The sequence below is a fragment of the Miniopterus natalensis genome, chromosome 7 (genome assembly GCF_054644295.1).
Source record: "Miniopterus natalensis isolate mMinNat1 chromosome 7, mMinNat1.hap1, whole genome shotgun sequence".
Lineage (NCBI taxonomy): Eukaryota > Metazoa > Chordata > Mammalia > Chiroptera > Miniopteridae > Miniopterus > Miniopterus natalensis.
Window position 1 is genome coordinate 74708046 of NC_142087.1, and position 25644 is coordinate 74733689.

Below are 25644 nucleotides of genomic sequence, written 5' to 3' on the forward strand. Positions count from 1 at the left end.
TCATGCCTCTCCTGGGGAGCTGGGGGGCCCTGGCAGCAAGACCCACACCCCAGAATTCAGTTCCTCTGCAGCCCTGTCGTTGCAGGACCCATGGGAGGCTCAGGATGTGAGGCCTTACAGGGAAAGGAGCTGGCTTTTCCTGGGCCTCAGAGATCAAGTTTGGGCTGGCCTGGGCCAGGGCCAGGCAGAAGGTGGCTCAGTTCCTTAGTGTGATGCTCAGACACTCAGCCCAGAGGCAGAACTGAGACCCTCCCATCCCCAGGCCAGCCACCTCTTTTCACAGTGGGAATGTTGGCCAGGCTCTTGTTATGAGGCCAAGGAGCAGGGCCTGGCCCAGAATGTTAGCAGCCCCTGAGTACCCCAAGTCAGCCCAGACAGGCTGTGATTTGCCTGCAGATTCCTTTGTGAGAGTGGAATGCGGAAAGATTGGTGAATGGGGATCCTTCTCTTCTTAAAACCCACTTCGGAGGTGCCAGCCCCAAGACTTGGCCTCATGAGGTCTCAGTTCCACATTCCCACAGAGGTCCAGACATTTGGCAAAGTTCTCAGCGGGGTGGACACAGATAGGATCCCACTTCTGCTTTGATGGGGAGAGCCAGGGTGGGCAGGGTGGTGGGCAGCTTCTCCTCAGCAAGTCATGGCTGTCAAGTTACGGGCATGGCTTGGGGTAGAGCTGGTCTTAGAAGTGGTCCCTGGTTCAGGTGTGAGAAGGAATCTCAGCAGCAATGCTCTGCCATTGACTGGAGCTTTAAGTGCAAAAAAAGAGAAGAGGTCCCCTTGATCCTTCCCCCATTCCCTCTAGAATGCAGGCACGTGTTTTTCCTGCTGGTTGGGAAATAGGAAACCAAAACTGAAACGTTCCTGATACAGCAGCCAGAATCATTAAGAGGTTGTTTTACTAGGAGCCCAGTCTCCAAGGCCCTAGGCTATATGTTTTCAATGAAAACACCAGTCAGAGTAAAAGCATAAAAGGAAAAAGTAGCCACACTCCCTTCCATTTGGCTCCAGCTATTTCTCACACAAATGGAGTTAGTTTTTTTGAATCCTCATCTGAGGATATGTTTTTTGTTAATTCTAGAGAGAAAGGAAGGGTGAGGGGGAGAGAGATAATTGAACCTGAAACCCTTTGGTGCACAGGACGACACTCTAGCCAACTGTGCCACACCGGCCAGGACTGGAGTGAGATATTCAGGGACTTCACTGGCCATGTGACAAAAGAAGGCAGACTTTCCAATTTCCCCTGATCCAACCATCCTACTGGCCCACCCTGTTTTTCACCCGTTCCCACCCCTGCCAGCATTATCCCAGAGGGAAAAATACTTAGCCTTTCTTACTGGGAGTTGGTGTCCTCCCAGGCTGCCCTGCAGAACCTGCCTGAGGTCAGGGTGAGAGAGCTGCCTGCTCGAATGCAACCTCGGGGACCCTGTGATTGGATGAGGCTATGCCGGTCACCTGTGGGCCAGCAGCCACATGAAGAGCCTATTAGCATATTCCTGGCACTCACTTCTCACAGCTCCTGCCCTCCTCTGAGGAACAAGGGGCACAAGGGCCATGGAAGTCTCCTTACTTGCTGGACAGCTGTGAGGTTCCTGGCTTACCAAAGGCTTTAATGTTTTCTCCAAATACAGCTCCTGCAAAGCTTGATTTGTCCTCAAGGTGAATCAGAATCTTGTTTTGTCGTTTTTATTGATTTTAAGAGAGAATCGATCTGTTGTTCCATACATTCATGCATCACTGATTGACTCCTGTATGTGCCCTGACCAGGGATCAAACCCACAACTTTGGTATATTGGGTTGATGCTCCAACCGAGCCACCCAGCCAAGGGAGGATCTTGTATTTTTTAAAGTACTTTTCTATGTGAAATGAAGGATTCTTTTAAGTACTGCTTTTTTATTTGTCTGTAGACTGCTGGGAATGTCAGGCTGATTCTTCTGTCCTCCCCCAAGTAAGCTGTGAGAGGCATTTAAGTCCCGGTTCCTGAAAAATGGTTTGCTGCCCTTCTTGATGAGGCTTCGGACTGTGGGGGGAAAGATGGGTCAGCGATGGGAGCATCTGGTCCTGGGGACAAAGGGACTAGGAGCCCTCTGCACACACAGGCAGTTTTCAGATGATGCCCTGATGCAAATGGGGAAGAAAATAAGGCTTTGCTTACCAAAAAAGGGCGACAAAAATGTAGTTGGTTTACACTGTGGCAAAGTGAGCTCCTACTTGTTGTTGGGAGGGCCAGCTGGTTCAGTCTTTTTGGAGGACAATGTGGGGACACCTATCAAAATGCTGGAAGTGTCGCCATGCTTTGACACAGCAGTTTCAAATGGTTTGGGGGGAAAAAATTCAAAGGGATAATATTTCATGACATGACAATTATATGAAATTCAAATTTCAGTGTCCATTAAAAAGCCTTGAATTTTTAAATAAAAATGGAAAATTGTTTTCTCTTATTATATAAGTATGTACTTTTTTTTGGCCTCTTAGCTCCCAATAAAAAGTTTACCCACCCCTGGCCTGCCCTAGAGAAATTCTTTTTCTTTTTTTTAATTTATTTTAGAGACAGGAAAGGATAGGGAGAGAGAGACATTGGTGTGAAAGAGAAGCATCGATCGGTTGCCTCCCATACACACCCAGATCGCAGATTGAACCTGCAAACTAGGTACGTGTCCTGACCAGGAATCAAACCCACCACTGTTCAGTGTGCGGGATGACCTCCAACCAGCTGAGCCACACCGGCCAAGCCTAGAGAAATTCTTACCCACTCGTGCACCAGGAGACACCTACAAAAATATCTGTAATAAGATGTACACAAGCTAAATGACTATCACTAGGAGAATGGATAAACTGACACAGTAATGCAGTGGAATACTATACAGCAGTGAGAATGGATGGATGGATGGACGAAACGAGAACGAACATATCAACATGGATAAATCTTAATGTTGAGGGAAGAGAGTAAAGTGAGCTGCAGACAAATACAGTATAGGAAATACATATAAAACCATGCAGAACAATGCTGTGAAACAGTGGTGCTTAGGGATGTGGACAAGTGTAGGGAAAGCGTGAAGAAAGGCTGGAATATACACCAGGACCCTAGGCCCCTCTAGGGTCAGGGAGGGAAGGTAACTGCATTTAAACAACATTTCTCCCACCTGGGCTTCACCTGTATCCCTGATGTTTCACTTCCTAATAAAGCATTGAGCAACCAGTTCATCATATGTGCGAACTCAGAAACGGTCCGCAATCTCTCTGACCTCATGCCTTCTCTGTAGCTCTGGTGAACAACAGACACTCACCAAGGGCCATCCCAGGCCCAGGACACCGTCACATCAGTCAGGATTACCTTTAGTCGTGGGTGACAAAATCAAAATCAGTAGTGGCTTCCCTGGAGTCCTTGAGAACCAGGATTCTCAGCATTGAGAGAAAAAAGACAAATGAGGTTAAGTGAAAACTCCATGGTCCTGAATTTTAATTTAAAGTGTAAGTATGAACTTGTAGGTCATTTTTTAAATGTCAAGCTGTTCCTACCTCTGCCCATTGAAAATACCTAGAAACAGTGACAAACCCAGTGGCAATCAGCACCCTGAGTGCTCAGACGAGGGTCTCCAAATGTCATTTCAGTGAAAGGACCCAGGACTCAGAAGAAACATCTGATTCCAGGACTTGGGTAGGATGTGTGCAGGCTGAACCTGTAGCCCCTTGTCATACCAGATAGTGAGGACGCAATAAAAGATTTCAGGGTCATGTCAGGACTCAGGAGCCAGCTTGGAGAGGTTCCTACTTGCTAAAGATGGGAATAAGGTCATTAACAATAATCACTGAATCACAAAATATACTGAAATCAGCCGGTTAATAATGATTAAAAATGTGTCACTCGGGGGATTCAAAGGCATCAACTCATTATTCTAAGTAAGAATAAAGGGAAAGAATTAAGCATTTGTCCTGCGTTTCTCATACCACTGGCAGTCAAATAGTAAATAAGGGAGGTTTCTTTAACGTAAAGGCATAGGTTTACAGGAAGTTGCAAAACAATAGTACAGAAAGCCTCTGGCCTCTGTGGCTCGGTTGGAGTGTGGCCCCATGCACAGAAAGGTCACGGGTTTGATTCTCGGTCAGGGCATGTACTCAAGTTGTGGGTTCAGTCCCCAGGCAGGAGGCAACTGATCGATGTTTCTCTCAAATCAATTTTTAAAAATAGTACCAAAAGTCCCATGTACCCTGCACTCAGTTTCCCCCAGTGGTAACATCTCGCACAGATATAGAACAATACCATAATCAGGAACTTGACACTGGTACAATCCATAGACCAAACTTGTTCAAACCACACCAGTTTTACATGTACTCCTGTTTGTATGCATGTTTATTTCTATGCAATTTTATCACACCAACACAAGGGAGTTTCTTTTTATAGTATTCCAATTGCCAAAGAAGGAACACAGAATTGGAATATCCCCATTTTGCAACAATGAAGTCATGGATCTAAGCTGTTAATATCCCACAGGGAGAGCATGGGGCATCACGTGCCTCCTGCTGAAATAATACACCATTTAGAAGTATTCTTACCAAAAAGTTCAAACCCAAATCTGAGCACACCTCAAAAGTCAACTACTGCCAGCTGGTGCAGCTCAGTGGTTGAGCATTGACCCACAAACCCAGAGGTCCCCCATTCAGTTCCCAGTCAGGGCACATGCCCAAGTTTCAGGCTCAATCCCCAGTAAGGGGCATGCAGGAGGCAGCCGATCAATGACTCTCATCATTTATGTTTCTCTCTCTCTATCCTTCTCCCTTCCTCTCTCTCTAAAATCAATAAAAGCATTTTTTTTAAAAACTTCAACTACCATGTGATACACCACATTAATAGAATGAAGAACAAAAACCACATGATCATCTCAACTAATGCAGAAAAACATTTTACAAAATTTAACACACTTTCATGATAAAAACACTCAACAAACTGGGAATAGAAGGAAATTACCTCAACATAATAAAAGCCACATGTGAAAGTATATGTGCCACAGCTAACATCATACTCGATGATGAAAGACTGAAGTCTTTTTTTTTTTTTTTAATATATCTTTATTGATTTCAGGGAGGAAGGGAGAGGGAGAGAGATAGAAACATCAATGATGAGAGAGTTGTCATTGATCGGCTGCCTCCTGCAAGCCCCCGACTGGGGATCGAGCCCGCAACCCGGGCATGTACCCTGACTGGGAATCGAACCCCAATCACCTAGATCCTAGATCCACGCTCAACCGCTGAGCCACGCCCGGCTGGGCAAGACTGAAAGCTTTTAAGATCAGGCCTGCCCTCCCTCCGCCGGGTCCCAAGGTGAAGTAGCATCTGGCTCTTGGAGGATTGGCGCTGTTAGTGCACCAATCTATAATACCCATGAGAAAATGAAAGTGCCTTATGTTTTGTTCTATGACAACATTCAGCACATAACAGTGATGGAAGATATGCTCAAAGACTTTCTTCTTGGAGAACATCTATTACTGGTTGGTAACCAGGGCGTAGGAAAAAAGAAGATTGTTGACAGATTCCTTCACCTGCTCAATAAAAACTGAGAATATATCCAGCTGCACAGGGACACCACAGTACAAACCCTTACTCTTCAGCCTTCTGTTAAAGACGGACTTACTGTGAATGAAGACTCACCTTTGGTTAAAGCAATAAAGTTGGGTCATGTTCTGGTAGTAGATGAGGCAGACAAGGCCCCAACAAATGTCACCTGTATTTTTTATTTATTTTAATCCTCACCTGAGGATATTTTTTCCATTGCTTTTCAAAGTGGAAGGGGGAGAGAGAGAGAAACATAGATATGAGAGAGACACATCAATTGGCTGCCTCCTGCACTTGTCCCAACAGGCCAGGGATCAAGCCTGCAACCGAGGTACATGCCCTTGACTAGAATCGAACCCGGGACCCTTCAGTTCATGCAGCAACGCTGTATCCACTGAGCCAAACCGGCTAGGGCTGTCACCTGTATTTTATTTATTTTTATTTTTATTTATTTATTTTTTAAAATATATCTTTATTGATTTCAGAGAGAGGAAGGGAGAGGGAGAGAGAGAGATAGAAACATCAATGATGAGTCATTGATCAACTGCAGCCCGCAACCGGGCATGTGCCTTGACCGGGAATCAAACCCTGATCGCCTGAATCCTAGGTGGATGCTCAACCGCTAAGCCACGCCCGGCCGGGCTGTCACCTGTATTTTAAAAACTCTAGTAGAAAATGGAGAAGTGATTCTAGCAGATGGAAGACACATCATTGTAAATTTGCTAATGTCAACGGAAGAGAAAATGTTACAGTGATTAATCCTGATTTTAGGATGATTGTTCTGGCCAACGGACCTGATTTCCTTTCCTAGGCAATGATTTCTTTGGTACTTTAGGTGATATTTTTAGCTGCCATGCAGTTGATAACCCCAAGCCCCACTCATAGCTCAAGATGCTTAGGCAATATGGACCAAATGTGCTGAGCCCACCCTTCGGAAGCTCCTGGCTGCCTTTGGAGAGCTGAGGAGTTTAGCTGACCAGGGGGTTATTAACTACCCTTATTCTACCAGAGAAGTTGTCAACACAGTCACGAACTTAAGGAAGTTTCCCACTGAAGGTCTCTTCAGTGTGGCTAGGAATGTGTTTGACTTTGATTCCTACAACTACATGAGGGAGATTTTGATTAACACTTTGCACAAGTATGGGATACCTATTGGAGCAAAACCTACCAGTGTGCAGCTGGCGAAGGCATAAGGCAAACTCACTGTTGATAAAACGCTCTTGAGTGTTACTGTTCTGATTCTCAAATGCTGATAATTCTGAATCTACTTTATGCTCAACTAAACTGAGTTGGTGTGGAAATTACTTTCCACAAGTAAACTTTTAGAATAAAAAATAGATGGTAGGTAGGTAGGTAGGTAGGTAGGTAGATGATAGATAGATGATGATAGATAGATGATAGATGATAGATAGATAGATAGATAGATAGATAGATAGATAGATAGATAGATGATAGATAGATAGATAGATAGATAGATAGATAGATAGATAGATAGATAGATAGATAGATAGATAGATGATAGATGATGATAGATAGATAGATGATAGATAGATAGGTAGATAGATAGATAGATAGATAGATAGATAGATAGATAGATAGATAGATAGATAGATAGATAGATAGATGATAGATAGATGATAGGTAGATAGATAGATGATAGATAGATGATAGATGATAGATAGATAGATAGATAGATAGATAGATAGATATAGATGATTGATAGATAGATAGATAGATAGATAGATAGACAGACAGACAGACAGACAGACAGACAGACAGACAGACAGATAGATAGATAGATAGATAGATAGATAGATAGATGATAGATAGATGATAGATAGATCAGGAACAAGGTGAGGATGCCCACTCTAGCCACTTCTATTCAACATAGTACTGGAAGTCCTAGCCAGAGCAATTAAGCAAGAGAAAAAAATAAAAGGCATCCAAGTTGGAAAGAAGTAAAATTACATCTATCAGATGACGTGATTTTATATGTAGAAAACCTGAAAGATTCTACAAAAAAAAAAACAACCTGTTAGAATAAATTAATTCAGCCAAGTTGCAGGATTCAAAATCAACACACAAATATCAGTTGCTTTCTAAACATGAACAATGAACAATCTGAAAATTACAAAGACAATTCTGTGCCTCAAAGGGATACCCCCCCTCTGCTGCTCAGGCAGCCTCACCCGGACCTCCCAGTCCCTGCCCCACAATGAGAGTCCTCCAGCCAGTTTCCTATCCCTCCACTTGCCTCAGCCTCAGTCAGGGGCTTCCCAAAGTCAGCTAGCTAAAGGCCCCAGAGAGTTCTAAACGAGATTTTCCAGGAACAGGGACTTCTCAGAAACCAGTCACTCCCCTGTGACTGAATTCTAGTTTCTCTTACATTCTTGGCACAGGTCCAGGCTCACCTGGCCCCACCCACTCATGACTTCTCAGTTAAACTAGAGATGCCAGTTTCCACTTGCTTTTTCACTTACATCAGTTGGGACTGCCCAGTGAGCCTGGCTAAAAGCAAAGCCATGTGGCCAGGGAAGCACTTAAGATTTGGCCATGGCTACAGCATAGGTCCTGATGCTGGTGACTGGTGCTGGGTAGACCAGAGCAGGCCCTGTCCCCACTTCTCAGTTCACCATAACTAGGAGGGGTTCCAATCTCTGTTACTATGAGAGCTGGAAGTCTTCAAGAAGGCCAAGGACACCTTGGCAGAGTCACTCTAGCTGAGTAACCAGAGCTATAGCTTTTGCCTCTTACCCAGAACCAGGGACCTGAGGCAGCTGCAGGTGTGGCAGTGCCCTGTGGCCTTGGGGGCTGGGCTAGACTTGATGTGAAAGGCCCTGTGAACTCTGGCTGACTTGTCACTGGACCAGCCCCTTCGCAGGCTATGCCACAGCTACTCCAAGCTCCAGGTTTGTATCTTGGCTCAGTCTACAGTAAGCCCCAGCCCCTGGGGCCACCTCTGCCACTGGCTTCAGCATCTCCAGAAGGGCCCAAACGAGTCCCAAGGCTGCGTTGAGGCTTCTGTCACTTTCACCCTTTTCTGTCTCCTCACATGGGATCTGAAATGTGTTGCCAGTGAAGATCTGCCTGTCTGAGAACCTGGACCCACCCCCAGCCCATCAGGGGCCCAGATCTTATTTATGCACTAAGCCCCACCTGGGCCTTAAGTTATTTTCTCTCACCCTTTATTTATGAAGCTACAGCCCTGACTCATAAGAAATGTTTATTTTTCTATTTTTGTAAACAGTAAGGGATTGGAAAAGAGGAAGAGCCAACTACCCATTTTCAGGAGATTGAGAGAACATAGAAACAGCAGGGGCTGCAATAAGCAAAATGCAGACTCTGGCAAACTCTAAAGGACATTCTGGTTTCTTCAACAAATACATTTCAAGGAAAAGAGAAACATGGGGCCCCTATACTCTACAGGGGCATTTTATAAAGTAACTGTGATTTAAACAACTATCCACCAATTGCAATGAAGAAAACCTTATTTGGGCCCTGATACAAACTGTTTTTAAAGTATGGATTTATAAGACAACTGGACATGGGGACATTGACTGGATATTCGTCACTATAAAGGAATTGTTATAAAAATTTAGATATAATGGTATTGCATTTCAAAAGTCCTTGTTTTGCCCTAGCTGGTTTGGCTCAGTGGTTAGAGCGTCAGCCCTCAGACTGAAGGGTCCTGGGTTTGGTTCTGGCCAAGGGCATGTACCTTGGTTGCAGGCTCCATCCTGGGCCCCGCTCAGGGCTCATGCAGGAAGCAACCAATCGATGTCTCTCACATTGATGTTTCTGTCTCCCTCTCTCTCTCTGTCTCTCTCTCCCTCTTCCACTCTCTCTGAAAAGCAATAGAAAAAATATCCCTCAGGTAATGATTAAAAAATTTAATTAAAAGTCCTTGTCTTTTATTTTTAACTTTTTTTTGTCTGTTATTTCTTTCTCTTCAAAAATCTTTTTTTTAAAATCCTCACTCAAGGATATTTTTTCCATTGCTTTTTTCAGAAAGTGGAAGGGAGAGAAAGAAACATCGATATGAGAGAGACACATCAACTGGCTGCCTCCCACACATGCCCTCGCCGGGGCTGGGGATAGAGCCTGCAACAGAGGTACATACCCTTGGTCAGAATCGAACTCAAGACCCTTTTGTTCACGGGCTGACACTCTAACTGCTGAGCCACACTGGCCAGGGCAAATGTTCTTGTCTTTTAGATACATATACCGAAACAGTCACAAATGAAATAGACATGTGGAATTTGCTTCAAAGGAATTCAGGAATGGGGAAGTGGATGGACAGGTAGAGAGGAAACCAGGTTGGCCACCAGTTGGAAGCTGCTGAACCACTGAAGCTGAGCTCAATGCACATGAAGGTTAATTATACTTCTATGGTAAATGAAAAGGTTTTTTAAATGAGCAAGTGGGACAAATATGGTTTAAGAAAGATAATAGCATCAGGGCCACTCCTTCCAGCTACTGCCCACCCTCTCCTTCACTTGGCTTCCACCGGAGTCTCATGTGGCTGCTCCATTCCAACCAGCACAGCCTCTCCAGCTAGCAAGGAGCATTAGGGTAGGAAGGACATTTTAGAAGCCACACAAAGCACTTTTCCATCCCAGAGACCAGAGAGTTATATGACCATGCCTAGCTGCAGGAGAGGCTGGGAAAGGCAGTTTTTATTCTGGATGGCCATGTCTGAAAATCAGGGTTCCCATTACCAAGGGAAAAGGGGTGAGGGTTCGATTTGCAGTGTCTGCCGCAGCTCTCATCCCTCTGACACTGGTACAGGCATGTGGGGTGCCACAGATCGGTGCTCAGAGCTGGCAGCAGACCTAATGTTGTACAGCTGGTGGGCCTGATAATGTTTAAATATGCTTGTCATTTACATATACAAATTAAGCAATCTGCTCGAAATCTCTGCTCCATTTTGGATGCAGAAGCAAGTGTCTGGCTTCCTTTGCTCTCCCAGGCTGGGTGTTCACCTCTAGGAAGCGGCTGTTCCTGGCAGCCAGCATGGCGGGCGCCATTTCCTATGCTGTAGCTAAAACCAAACCTAGCACCTGAGCCTTGATCTGGCCCAGGGCCTGGATATTTGTTCAGCCAGTGCATGAAATGGAGAAACCTGTTCAGTCTCTACCCCAGCAGCTGAGCCACCTCATGGGGGCCAACCCAGCAGAGTCAGCATAGTGGGCACATAAAGCCAGGACATCCCAAACAACCGCTCCTCTTATACAACCCTTAAGATCTTTGCCATATATTTTGCTTTTGAGTCAATAGTCATTTTTTTAAAAACACCTTAAACTGATTTTTAAAGGAATCTCCTATCATTGCTGTAAATAGAAAACCAGTATGACCTACACTAAAAAGGTAACTGAAGACCTAGCTAAGATTCTGCCAAAGGCTCAGAGCCTGACACCTGCTTTCTCATTGTTAAAGACAAGCTAGCATTACAGTGACTTCCTTCTTGAGGCATTTAAATGGATCGAAAAAACTAAAAATGGAATTTTTTTCATAGCATCCTCCAATGTCATTTAATGCCTCTCAGTTACCACCAACAGTCATTTCTCCTGCGCAACATGGCTGAACTCTATATACCTGTTTCCCCATCTGTAACCTTATAGGAGTGTTGAGAATGCTATATAAGATCATGCATGTAAAGTCTTAGCATATAAAGTGCCTGGCTCAAAGTATAAGCACTCGAATGCTGACTCTTATTATTTGTCAGTTTCATGGAGAAGAAAATGTCATTAAAGAACGAAATATGACTTGAGGAAAAAACCTCTGAGCAACTCAAACTTCAAAGCAGCAGGGAAGGGGGACATAAAACCCCAAACACTTTAATAATGGAAGACACTTTATTATTATTTTTAATCATCTCTCAACATTTCGACTCTTGGTAGAAATCAAATGCAAAACATCTGCATTTTTAAATTAGCATATATTTAACTTTCTCGCTCACAGCAACCTCATACAGTAAGACACACCAAGGAAGAGCATGGTCAGAGCATTTCCTGTTCCAGTCCATGAACAAAGTAATTCCGTGATGACACAAACACTGGACTTTCTCTCTGAGAATGAGTTAGCCATTCCTGCTTTAGTCCACTGCGTAAGCTATGTGGCGTCACGGCTCAAGAGTTACTGTAGTGCTGGAGTGATCTGGAAATGAAAACTAGAAAACTAGAGCTCTCAGTAGTGGGACAGGCATTGACACTTCTGAAACATGGAAAGAACATCAAAGATGAATGCCCCAGAATGGCGTAGTATTAGTAATAAAGTTGGTTGAAATTCAGCTTTATATACACATGGAATATCTACAGGTGATCTACTAGATATATAAAAAAGCCATAGAAGATTTGAAAAACCTTAAAATCACTCAACTGAGTTGGAAGAACACCAACAAATTCACAGTGGCCTCAGGATTCAGCCAGATTTAAATTTGTTCAAGAGCTGAATACCTCCTTCCACGAGAAAACCCACTGCATGTAAATTCCTATAACATTCTGTACATCACAAACATGTATGGCTAGAATATATTATTATTTCACAAGGAACCAGTTTTATTTTCAAACTCTTGCCCCACTCCTGCTCTGCACCCCAAAAGGAAAGTCTAGGGGTCAGTCATTCACATGAGGAGTTTAAGGGGCCTTCGGGTTTGGAAGTGCTTAGGCTCAGCTGAGAATCTCAGGAGACACCTGTCTGATGGGCGCATGCCAACCCCTGCCCACTTTTAGTGCAAAAAGATCGCAAATGTTGCAGAGTCCTGGGAACAGGTGAAGAGGACTGGGATGGAAGGGTGATAGGAATTCCAAATGAGTTTCCTTCTGAAGCGAGACTGAAGAAGTTTGGAGTGCAAGGTTCACACTCGGCAAGTGGCAAAGACCAGGCTGCAGATCCGCAGGTGAGGTTCCTGTCTCTGGGTTATCAGTCTGCAGGTGCACAGACCTCCCGGCCCGCACTAACCCCCGAAGTGCACACTGGAGGTAGGTGTATAGAGATTTATTGTAGGGAAGAGTGGCTCTCCACCAGCTCAGGGACACTGTCCTCGTTCCTCCTCTGCCCCACACTCTCCGCTCTACCTTTAGGCTGGAGCGAGTGGAGGACACAACACGAAAGGGCATGAGACCCTCCCTTGGAAGACTAAAGAACCCGGGTATTTTTATAAATAGCTACATGTTTTCACCACTTTGAAACACACAGCAAGTTGAATATTTATTTAAAAATAAACTTCAAAAATTACCTATTTACAGTATAGTAAGAGGGGCATGTGCAAACAACAGAACGGGAGAAAGTCAGTCCTGCTGTGGAAGATCCACGCTTCAATGCGTTGGAGCAAAGTTCACAAACGCCACAGGCTGAACTGAGCTGCAGTGGCAACAGGATGACATTCAGCTAATACTGTATTTGGGGAGGGGGCGGCAAAGGGATGAGCCATTGGAAGAGGCCCAGTGTGGCAGGAGGGCTCATTTCACAAGCCAACAGGCCTCTAGCTCGCCATTCCAGGTGGGCATTTGGAGGTGACCTGGAAGGCCCTTCCCAGTCCAAGTTGGCTTTGTGGTGGGGAGGGTAGATGTGGCAAGAGTCCCAGAGATAGAAATCCTCTTTTAAAAAAAAAAAAAGGGAGTGGAGAGATTAGCAAAAATGAATCTGAACGGAAGTGCCACCCTCTCCCTTATCAGGCGACAAAGCAGCCATCAGTTGAAATATGTTAGTCACTACAGGAACTCCCACATGGTGCAGCCAACCCACATTCCCGGCACCTGCATGGTTAAGTGCAGGTCTCTGCTTCCTAGATCAATGCATTAACGCTTCTCCCCCATGAAGCCAGGAAGGTCAGTGGTGTAGCCCTTGAGCAGGGAGGTGCAAAGTCCAGTTTATCTATACACGAGATGGGAGAACTGGGTTGACTTGTAGTTCAGCTGGTTGTTGGGCATGAACTTGTGCAGCTCACTCTTTTTGCAGCAGGGGTCGTAATGGTAGGCGTTGAGGCAGGCATCGCAGGAAACTTTTGAACATTGGGTGCAGGTGTTGGTGGCACCTGGGCGATTACAGAAGCCACAGCGGGAGGTGGTTGTGGTGGAGGGCTTGGATTTTGAGTGGAGGTGCGCCAGCTGAGTCTGGCCTGCATACTTCTCCCTCAGAGATGACCCATGAGCCAGGCTGTCATGGGCAGAGGACTTGCTGGGGAAAGCACTGGGCTTAGAGGCTGGGGGACAGGGGAGCAGGCTGTCACAGCGCTGGCAGAGGGAGGAGCTGCAGGACAGGCCGCAGTTTTGGCACTTGGATAGGGCGGACTCTTTGGCGGGGGGCGAGCGCTTGTGGTAAAGGGAGTGGGCATCATTTCTGACCAGCCACACATCCGGTCGCAGGGCGTCCTGCCTCCGGTATGTGGCCCTAGGTTCTGAGTCCGTGTACAGATCCACGTCATCCTGAGCAGAGAAGTATGTGCCACGCAGCAGGCCAAGGCCATTGCTGGGGGAGGAGCATGGAAGGTCATCAGGGCTGCCATGGGGAGAGCTGGACATGGTCAGGAGCGAGGGGGATGGGCGGATGATCTCGTCCTTGAGGTCATCCCCCACATCTACTGCCACCGGCTCCTTGCGCAGGCTAAACGAGGTCTTCAGGGGCGGCTTCCTGCTCTGGCTCTCCCAGTAGCTGTCATAGGCATCCACCGACCTTGAGAGTTTGGTCATGCGGGGCTTGTAGTAGTCCTTGGCTCCCCGCTCACTAGCCGACTTCTGGAGTGCCACTCGGGCCATTGAGGCTGGTAGGTGCTCCCGGACCTCAGCCCGTCGCCGCAGGGCATCCGAGCAGCCCCGCACGTCCTCTGCACTGCTCTTGCGCTCGCTTACCACGTCCAGCTCGGAGTAGCCCTTGTCTTTGACTTGTGAATGGATTTCCAGCATCTGCTCACACTCCACCTTGGCCAGAAAGAGTTCAAAAGAGACCATCTTCACCTGGAGGGTCTCCACCAACTCTGTGAGCCTGTACGCAGTCCCCAACTCGGGCACGTAGCCCATGTAGTTCAGGATGGTTCGGATGTCCTCTTCCAGTAATGTGGACTTGACGTAATAAACGAAGGGGCCCGTGTAGGTCTAGAGAAGGAAAGGGGAAAAGGAGGCGGACTTTCTCTGAGACACACAAGGGAGACTGCCTCAAAGCACAGCACATCCAGGGCGGAACTGGAGCGTGGGGAACCTCAGAAAGGGAAGGGAGTGATCCCAATACTTTCTCACTACAGAAGGCAGAGGCTAATGCTTACCAACAACTCAGCGCGCTGGTGGGAAGGGAATGACACGCTCCTTGCCTCTCAAGCATAGGGGACAAAGGCATGAATTAGCTTTCTACATGGGGCACAACAGCGCTGCTCCATGAGGAACAGGGCAAACTCGGTGAAGAAAGAGGATTGGCTCAGGGGCAGGTGCCCAATGAGCAGTGAGAATGTTCCTTTCTGGAATTTCTACATAGGTCAGAAGAATACAGGTGTACAGGTGGGACAAAAGATTCACAGTTGTTCATGTGGAAAAAAAATCATTAATAAATAATAATACAAGAATAAACTTTCACATATTCACGCCTGTAATCCTACCTTTGCCTCACCTTGTATGTCAGACTTTAGACCCTGACTTGGTGGAAACCCTCCTGAGCCATCACTGCCTTCAGAGTGACTCAGAATTCTCTAGATTCATCCTCCCCACCCTCTGCTACTCCTCAACCTCTGTAGCAGCCTAACTGGTCTCCCCATCCTATTCTTGCTCCTCTAGTCTACTGCCCATATACCACCCAGAAGGATTCTCTTCAAATGCAGACTGATCCCAGCACTGCCTTGCTTCCCAGCCCACTTAAGATAAATCCAGGCCCTCTGCCCTGGGCCTCAAGGCCCTACAAACCCGGGTGCTGCCTGCCTTTCCAACCTCCAGCTGCAGATGTGAGCTGCCAGGGACAGGGACCCTGTTAAGAGATGACACTAGACAGACAGGCAAGGTGGGGAGCCATGGGGGCAATTCTGGTTGTTATTTCAAAGGCAGTGGGGAACATAGGAGGGTCTACAGAGGAGGGATGTGATCAAAGTGGCACAAGCCCTCTCAAGACGGACTGGAAGGGGCGAGAAAGCAGAAGGGAGACCAGTGAGGAGGGCCCTTCCCTAGACCTTACCTTGATGCTTCTGAATTCCTTCTTCCATGGGTAGAGAAAGAGGTTGACACCCACCGTTTCCAGCACACTGAAGGCGCAATGCAAAGCCCGAAGGCTGGAGGAGCTCAGTGCGCGCAAGGAGCTCTCCACCACCTCATAGAACTGGATCAGCCGGAATCGATAGAAGGGATCCACCTTGTGCAGGCTGAGCAAGGTCGAGGCTGCCACCCGCAGATACTCATCACTGCCAGGTCGCTGCTTGCTGGGGGTGGTGTCCACTTTGCCCTCATGGAACTGCACATACTTCCGAAATAAGTCATCCTTATATTTTGTATCCATTGAACTGGGCTTCCCCATCCAATCCAGGGACGAGAGGCTACCTTATCTCCGCCATGGCCTCTGGGTGAGAGGCAGGGGCCCGGCTGGAAGCACTAACATGTTGCCCGCCTGGACCGCGGAGTGCTCTGGAAGGGGAAGAACGAGAAGCACGTCATTCTTCACAGCGGCCCACCAAGTAGCTGTGGCTGGAGCAAAGCAAAGCACAGAACTGGCCTGAGGAACAGCAGGCACCACCAGCCCTGGGCCCATTCTGCTCACTGAGCACATTTACTGAAAATGTACTACATGCTCACAAGTGAGCTCACAGATAAAAAATATGATTAGGGCACCTAACCTGGTTTTGCAGGGAGAAGGAGGAGTGTTAAAAAGTCCTCCTTAGACAGTGACAGTTAGACCTGAAGGATGAGGAGTGTGCCAGGCAAAGAGGTGGGTGACGGATGTAAGAGCAGAGGTGTCAACAGGGAGAAAGGCCCTGGGTTAACACTATCAGTGCTTACTACGTGCCAGGGACCTACCCAGACTAACACATTCCGTCTTCTCAAACAACTCTAGGAGATAGGTACTACTGTTATCCTCATCTTACAGGTGTAAAAACCGAGACATAGACACATTAAGAAACTTGCTGAAGGTTACGAAACTATTCAGAAACAGAGCTGAGATCAGAGCCCTGGCAGTCTGGCTCCAAAGTCCATGCCTTTAACCACCACACCCTGCTTTCCTGAGGCAGGAAGGAAGGAGTTTGGCTATGAACAGAAAGCAGCTTACAGTGCGGCTGAAGCAGTGGGAGGAGGAGAGATGAAGCTACAGGCATATTGCAGCATCCCATTTCCCAAGTCCTCGAAGAGCACGTTAAGAATTTTACATTTATTCCAAGAGCCATGTAAAGCACCTGCATGAAGAGTCAAAGCAAGGGGAAGAGGGGCATGATCCTATTTGCAATTTTAAAAAGAGACCACGCTGGCAGCTGGCTGCTGACGAGTGCTTATTATCTGCCTCTGACAGCCTGCATTCCCCTTTACCTTAAGAGCAGTTTACCATTCTGTTGGGAGAGGGTACAACAGTCTGAGCTGGAACACACCCAATTTATACTCTTGCTGTCTGCTTGGCCACCCGTTAGCAGAACATTTACAGACCCAGAAATACTGATGCCACAATGCTGGGAGCAAATCGGATTTATTGAGGGATATTGCCAGGGCCAGGCAACACAGCATAGGGGTGACAGATTCCAAAGCCAGGATTCCTGGGTGTAAATCCTGGGTCTGCTTCTCTAGGTTACTTCAGCAAATTACTCGACCTCTCTGGGCTTCAGTTTTCTCATCTGAAAAAGGGGGTTGATAATAGTGCCTATAGTCCAGTGTTGGTGGGAGGATTGTATGCAATCAGTATGCCAGCTTAAAAGAAGTCCTGGGTAGACAAGCAGTGATTCCTGGTGTCTGAAGATGCTATACCCCCAAGATGGCATGCTTTCTCAAGAAGGTAAGATCAGAGTGGGACACATTTGACAGGATGATAGATGTGCATTTTCACACTCACCTGTCCCGCTTTCCTGACCACAGCTCCATGGGTGCGGGGATCATGACCCAATTACTCAAGCATGGGGCTGGGAGCAGGGTATGTGCTTTAGAAATACCTGCTGAGTGAAGGAGGCTCCTGCTGGCAGTGGGAAATGGCAAACATAAATCCACTTAAGATAAATTCTACCTCCTGACCAAGGTCAAAGGCTCTACGCAGTCAGACCCCTGCTCACTTCTCACAGCAGGGGTCTTTCCTTCCCTCTAAGTTCCTCCCACACAACCTGCCTGTCTATTCCTCAAACGCACATGCTCCTTTCTATCCCAAGACTTTTGCATATGTTCCTTTTACATCTTCTTCCTTGGATGCTTTCCATGGCTGGCTCACTCTCATTCAGGCCTCAGCTCAAGTATCATCCCTCAGCAGCCCTCTCTGACAACCCCAGCTCAGTAACTCCCACCTTCCCAGTCCCTCCTCGCCCAGTTATCCTGGGATAATAACCATCTGAAATTATCAACATTATTTATTCATTCACAGCTTCCTCTCTGTCTCCCCACATTACCCAGGAAACTCCACAAAGGCAAGGACCACATCTGTTTTGTTCACCATGATGTCTAACACAGAGCCTGGCACTTAGCAGGTGTTTGATAAAACAGGTGATATGAATGGTGCAAAGGATGTAAGCAATCATGATGCCACCCCTTTAGTTTCTTTAGCTCTCCCAAGAATCTTGGGAGATCCATTTGGAGAGAGAAGGAACAGAAGCTCTGTGACATGACATACTCTAAGTAGCACAGAGTTAGTAAAAGGTGGACCCAAGATTCCGAGCCTGGCCTTCTAACTTGGAACCTGTGTTGCTCCCACCACCCCATGACTCCTGAGTTCAACAAGTATTTACAAAGCATCTACCTCGTGCAAGGCCCTGGGCTGGATGCAGTGGGAGTGGATACAGGGTGATAGGAGCAGTAGGGGACAGCAGTTGAGAAGACATAGCCCTGCTGTCAATTCTACTTGAAAGAATTTACTGTCTAGTATCAAACTATGTATGTCTTCTTGAAAAATAAAACTGTATTGCAACCTGAGAGAAGGCATCACTGTCCTTGCTAATAAAAACTCATATGCATTTACCACTCTATCTAAGGGAAGCTTCCCTACTGCCTCTGGCCCCAAGGACTGTTTGTTGGTATACCTGAGAACAATTTAAACAGAGGGACATGAAGCCTTCTAAACACTGCTGTGAGTTTTCTCCAACAAAGTCAGCCTTGAGCCCTTAAAGGCTGATTTTTCTTTTTCTTTTTTTTTTTTTTTTACAAAGTCAGCTACTCTCAAGCTCGATGTCTGCTGCTCTGTAATTACACCACAGTCCCCTTGTTTGTTGCTGGCAAAAAATAAATAGCCCAGTTGGTGTTCAAAATCCTCAACTTAAGGATGGGAAAGCCATCTAAGAAGAATCTTGAACCAACTTAGGGAGGTGAGAAAAAACATGAAGGGAAATAAATGCTAAAAGATAATTAAGGAAAGGAGAAAAGGAAACAATTAGTGAGGTCCTATGTGCTAAGCATTGGGCTTTCCGCTTCAACTACGTCATCCTGTTTAATCCACGTAATAATGCTATAAGGAAACCAAGGCTCAGTCGTTAGACAATCTACCCAACAGAACTTCAAAGGGTCAAAGCTGCAATTTAAACTTGAGTTGGCTGATCCTGAGGCCTGTTTTTCCCCATTTATCTCATTTATTGTTAAAATTAGTACCACTCACCAAGGGATTAGTCCATAAGGGCCCTCTGCTAAAGCACAATGACATTCAATGAAATCCACAGGATAGTTCCAAGGTTAAAGAGGAAACTAAGGCTCAGAGAGGCCAAGTCACTTGTCCTAAGTCACAAGGCTAGAAGAAGTGGATCTGAGGTCTGAACCTTGGTCTGATGCCAAAACCTTGACTCAAGCTCTCTGCTTTTAAGCAAAGCTGTCCGCTACATCTGCTAGACAGCTCTACTTAAAAGGGCTCAGCTAAGCTAGAATGCCCTATGACAAGGAGAGCAGAGTTGAGTTCCAAAAATTCCTGTAGTAGCAAATTCACATCTTCCCACACAGAATGGGGCTGGAAGAGCCACAAAGCTGTATGATGTAAGCTCAAGGGCCAAGAGAAGCGGCTGGCCAGAGACCGGCCAGTGGTGAAGCAGCTGACATCATCTGTCCTGAATACATTTTCTGAGAATACGGGCTGCATTATAGCTGGTCATAGCTGGTGTCTTTTCTGAACATAGAACCAGCAATTTATTCCCTGTGCTCTGCAAGAACCAAAAACACTCTCACTGCAAAAACAGTGTGGTTACAGGAGACCAGACAGCGCAGTGACAGAAGCTGTTAATTTCTCCAGGCAACCCAAGGATTGGAAAGCCAAGACGTGCCAGTCTGGCAGGAAAAAAAAATAGGCCCTGAACATCCCTAACAAAATCAGGCAGGTGCCCAGAGACAAAAGGCCTGGTCAGCACTTCCTGCACCCACAATCTGGGCCCCTTTTGAAAAGCAAATCAGTGAAGTGAGGGATATTGCAGTCAGGGAGGTAGTGGCTTTTTAGCTATTATTTTTTAAACATCTCAAAGGAAAACTTATCTGTTTAAAACCTCACTGAACGGAACTGAAATGATTCTGGGTAGCAAAGCATTAGCTGGGCTTTACCTCCGCTGGCCCATTCAAGCAGAAACATTCCCCAAGCTTCATATGAAGGCCCCCCTCCCTGCACAGGCAGGAGCTATTTTGGTCCCAGCACTGTCCCAGTCCACAGGTTTACAGATCCCTGGTCTAGCTTCAGTGGACTCAGGCTTCCCTCAACCTCCTGACAGCAGCAAGGGGAGAGCAGTTCAACCCCTTCCATCTCCGCACCCCACTCCTTTGCATTCATCTGCAAGCCGAGGCTCTGGAGACATATCCAAGACACCTTCCACTAGTTGCTAAACTCCAGAGGGTCCCCACACCCCAACCAGACTCCAGGGAAAAGCAGAAAGAGGCCTTCCAAACCTCTGAAAATAACCTCATTGATGCTGAAATGGGGCTTCCCTAGCGGCAGCTGCCTCTCCGAGGGGCTCTGAAGGAAGCAGTTCCCGTCCCTGCAGGGGACATAAACTGACGGCTGCTATTCCCAGCCGGGTAATTCCTACGGCCTTGGAAGGCCACGTCAGTTGTAAAAAAACACCCTAGACCCAAACTCGGGCCCTCTCCAGGGATCTGGGAATGAATTAACAGCAGCTATCATTTATTGGACACCTGCTGTATGCCAGAGATCGGGCTTCACACGCATTAGCTCATTTCATCCCCACTACGGTTCCATCAGGCAAGTTCACTCCTATTTAACCAATTAATTAGTTAACTGAGGCTCAGCAGATTAAGGGACTTGTCCAAGGTCACACAGTGACTACAAACCCAAGTCAGCCCCAAAAGTTGGGCTGAGGGCCACTGCGCCGTAACTGCCTAACGGTGGAATTGGGGTGTCCTCCTCCTTAGTCAGTCGCCAAAGAGGGGGTGTTCCGCCTGGGCTGCCCTGAGCCACCCATGGACGGTCCTAGATGTCGACGAGGCAGCCCTTGTGGGAGGAGGTGTCCTGGAGGACAAGCTGGGCCCCCAGGGTGCCGAAAAGGAGAGCCCGCCGGTCGCTTCCGCCGTCCGCGAGGGGACCCCGCTCCCTGGCCGCCGAGCCCCGCCGAATCGGGCGCCCCCTCCGCCCGGGGAAGCCCCAGAGGCCGTTTCCGCCGCGGCCACTCGCACCTACCCCGCCACTGCCGCAGAAGATGCCCGGCCGAACGTAGCGAAAAGGAGCCGCGGCCGCCGCCGGAGCCGGCCCGGGTGCGCTCTAGCCGCTCCGGCCGGCTGCAGGAGATCAAGACCAGTACCCCCGGGCCAGCGGCGACCCGGAAACAATCGGCCAGGAAGTGACGTCTATCGGAGGCGGGTCCAAAGGGAGGCCGGGCCGCGACTGCGCGCTGGCCGGGGGAAAGGCTGATGCCCACGGGCAGCGGAGGAAGGAGCCGGAGGCAGGAAAGAGAGCACAGAAGCCGCGGCGTTTCACTTTGGAGACTGAAAGGCCACTGCCCAGGCCGGCGTTAGGACCCGGAAATAAACGGACCGGGAAGTGACGCATGCTGTCCGCCTCAGGATGGCAGCTAGCCGTGTTGTCATGGTAACCGGGTCGGAGCCAGGTGGCCGAGTCTCCAAGCTGCCAGCGCAGACTGAGCGACCCTCGGCCTCCGCCTCCCGGACTTGCCCACGATGGAGATGACCCCGGAGCTATGCTCCCGGCTGCGCCTGAGCTGGAGCTGACAGTTGGATCCCTGGCCGCCTCTTTACAGGCGGAGATGTCGAGAGCAAGAGAAGCCCAGGATCACGCGAGACTTAATCCAGCCTAGAGAGGACTGTTGATGTTACCGGCTGTCGTTAAGAATGGGGTTCCCAGCTTTGCCTTTGCAATTTACTAGCTGCCTGACCTTGGGCAAGTTACTTAACCTCTCAGAGCCTCAGTTTTTTCACCTGTAGAATGGAATAGTACCGTCTCCTGGGATTCATGCGGGAATTAAGTGGGTTCATATATGGAAACCGCTTATTGCAAAAGTTGGCATAAAGATCTAAATATATTTTGCTTTTTAAATCTGGTAAAGTTTGCCCCGCCGGGCGTGGCTCAGCTGTTGAGCATCGACCTAGGATCCAGGAGATGGGGTTTTGTTGGACTCCATCCCCAGTACTGGGGCATGCAGGAGGCAGCCGATCAATGACGACTCTCTCATCGTTGATGTTTCTCTCTCTCTCTCTCTCTCTCTCTCTCTCTCTCTCTCTCCCTCTCTCTCTCTCTGAAATCAGCAAAGATATAAATATATATATATATATATATATATATATATATATATATATATATATATATTAATCTGGTAAAGTTAAAAGAAATGACCTCTGTCTGCCCTTGACTTCCTTAAATAGAAGCCAGTGTTGGGAAGACCGAGATACCGCCTCTTGCTTTGTGACTTTTCACACAGGCACCTGTGGTACCTGCGTGGGCTACATTGGCATCAATACTGGTGGCTGTTACTTCACTTCATGGGTTTGTCTTTACTCCCACCCACCACATATTTGTAACAACCATTCATTCTAACTTATCCCAGACATTTATTAAAGATTAGAGCCCACTCAATGCCAAGCTCTCTTCCTAGAACATGCTCTTGGCTCCCTGCACTTATCATGCCCTTCTACCCTTCTGGCCTCTGTGCCTCTATATGCTGTTCCCTCCCTGTGAATGTCCTTCCCCTCACCTCATCCCTTCCTTGCTTTTTTGGCTTCCAGCCCCAGCTCAGTAGTCACATCCTTTCTGAAGCTGTCTCTGGTTTATCCAGGCAAAGACCAGCCTTCCTCTGGTTCCCCACAGCACTGTCTTTTATAGTTTTATCTCAGCTCTTAACCACAGTGTATTACATATATTTTAAACCCGACTACCTGACAAGACCTGGAGCTCCTTATACATCTGTGTTTTCCCTGAGCTCTGAACAAGTCTGATCATGAGGTGCCCAACAGATGTTCCTTAATTGCAGGATTCTCTCTCTCAGCCTTGGTGTCCCCAGCTAAAGCCAGTGGGTCTTGTCAGGAGTCAATGACATAATTCATGGGGAAGCATTTGGAAAACCAACAACCTGCTATTCAAACAGCAGCAATTACTATATTTACCTGTTACTGTCTGAGCACCACTCAAGGACTTTGTGTACTTCAGCATTTATCAGGTCATGTTTAAGCTTCTCTCTTAATCACCTGCAAGGTGATGGTGTTTACAGGAATTCCAGCCCCATCTAAATTCTCTGCCTTTGCAACAACTCAAAACTGTCCTTTGGAAACTGTTGCAAGACTGCCTGAACCTGCTAATAAGTCCCTGCCAGTACTATGGTTCTGTGACAGACAAAAGGGAAACAGATTTTTAAGAAGGCTTTACCAGTATAGGAAACCCTGGTCATTAAGACTTAGTGACATTTCATATCAGAAAAGACCCAAAGTCGCTGAAGAGAGCCATGTTTCTCATCTTTTAGACAGGATTGAAGGCCTGAGATTTCTCTGCTTGGTGATGTGGAATCACAGGAGCATCTTTTTCAGATTTTATTACATAATGATTGGCAGGTTATATAATAGTCATGTGACAATGATTAGGCACCTCTACTTCCTAAGAGCCAACGACACGAACGATCTACCTACTTAATTCTATTTTATAGGTTTTTTTAAAAATCACAAATGTAACACATAAATTCCAACAATATAGACTTGTATAGAACCAAAAAAGAAAAGAAAAGCAATCCTCTGACCCAGAAATTTGATTTCCTGGAATCTACCTGAGAAACAAACGTATGTGCACAAGAGACCTGTGGCATCACTGTATGTAATCAAAAAACAAAAAACAAAAACATTCTAAGTGTTCATCAGTAGGAGAATGGTGTAGCCATACTAATTACTGCTATGGATCACTTTTAAAGGACTACTGTGGATCACTTTTAAAGGATTATATAACTCTACAAGACATTTGGTGGAATGATAAAAGACATACCCTGAAATAGAAAACAAAACATCAACCAATTCTATATATTTTCTAATATATAGAAATATATTAGTCATGTGACAATGATGTTAGATTTAAAGGACGTAACTGTGAGCAAAACAGACACAGCCCCTGCCCTCAAGGAGTCTCCTTATCAGAAAGAGAATATTAATAAACTAGGAGTAGGAGGAACTAAAAACCTAGAATTCAGAATCAGACATGGTAAATGTTCTGAGAAGGGTATGGAGCTTAGAGAATGGAGAGGAGACCTTTGACGGCAAATTGTGGACACCCTCAAGGAGGAGGTGGCATTTGGGCCAGTCTTTGAGTGAGTTGGTCATGTGAAGGTCTCCAGCTTTCCTTCCAGCTGGAGGGAAGAAAGCAATCAAAAGAAAGTACTGGAACCCGGCCGGGCATGGCTCAGTGGTTAAGCATTGACCTAGGATTCAGGAGATCGAGGTTCAGATCGCAGGGCACATGCCTGGATTATGGGCTTGATCCCTGGTGGGGGGGCTTGCAGGGAGGCAGCCAATTGATGATTCTCACCATTGATGTTTCTCTCTCTCTCCCCCTCTCTCTTCCTCTCTAAAATCAATAAAAAACATTTTAAAAAGCAGAAGAAAATACTGGAGCCCTGGCCAGTATGGCTCAGTTGGTTGGGCTTCATCCCATGCACCAAAAGGTTGCCAGTTCAATTCCCAATCGAGGCACATGCCCAGGTTTCAGGCTCGATCCCTGGTAGGGGGAGTGCAGGAGGCAGCCAATCCATACTTCGCTCACATCGATGTTTCTCTTTCTCTCCCTTTCTCTCTCTCTAAAAATCAATTTTTAAAATCTTTAAAAAGCCCAGCCAGTGTGGCTTAGTGGTTGAGCATCAACTTATGATCCAGGAGATGGCAGTTCGATTCCCAGTCAGGACACATGCCTGGGCTGCAGCTCAGTCCCCAGAAGGGGGCATGCAGGAGGCAGCCGATCAGTGACTCTCATCATTAATGTTTCTATGTCTCTCTCTCCCTCTCCCTTCCTTTCTCCGAAATCAATAAACATATATTTTAAAATATATATATCTTTTTTTTAAAGAGTACTGGAAATTGAAACTCAACTGCCTCCAAACATAGAAGGTGGGTATAACTAGGTACTAGAGTAGGATAGTCTCATACTATATATAGTACCAGATATTAGTATTAATATAGTCTAACATAGTACCTGGCTCACAGGGAGCCTTCAATAAATACTTTAGTGAGAAAACAAATATTATTGAACTACTATCATGCTCCAGCTGATCATGCCAATTTCCCTGCTAATTGTTATCAGATATTTAGGTTTCTGAAGAGGAGTTAGAATACAGATTTTTAAGTGAAACTTCTCAATTACAATCATCATGTGTAAACATACTTCCTAGTTCCATCTGCTGAGAGAGCCCAAAAGAAATAACACCCCTGTAGCAACAAGCACCCAGATCTTGCTTTCTGAATTCTCCATTAAAAGGAACCAAGGCCCCTTGAAGAAGTCATGTTCTCAAGGCAGGGGCAAGGAAGTTGCAATATGAGCCTGGA

The 25644-nt window shown here is 46.7% G+C and overlaps 1 protein-coding gene across 1 annotated transcript; it reads right to left on the minus strand.

Annotated features, from left to right (window-relative positions):
- Nucleotides 1-11384: 11384 nt before the first annotated feature.
- Nucleotides 11385-21406, minus strand: SPATA2 (spermatogenesis associated 2). The gene is made up of 3 exons (XM_016217409.2): nucleotides 21299-21406; nucleotides 15701-16143; nucleotides 11385-14640 (listed from the first exon to the last, which is right to left on the minus strand). The coding sequence occupies exons 2-3, from the start codon at nucleotides 16034-16036 to the stop codon at nucleotides 13420-13422; spliced, it is 1557 nt and encodes a 518-aa protein (XP_016072895.1). The 5' UTR covers nucleotides 16037-16143; nucleotides 21299-21406; the 3' UTR covers nucleotides 11385-13419.
- Nucleotides 21407-25644: the final 4238 nt, after the last annotated feature.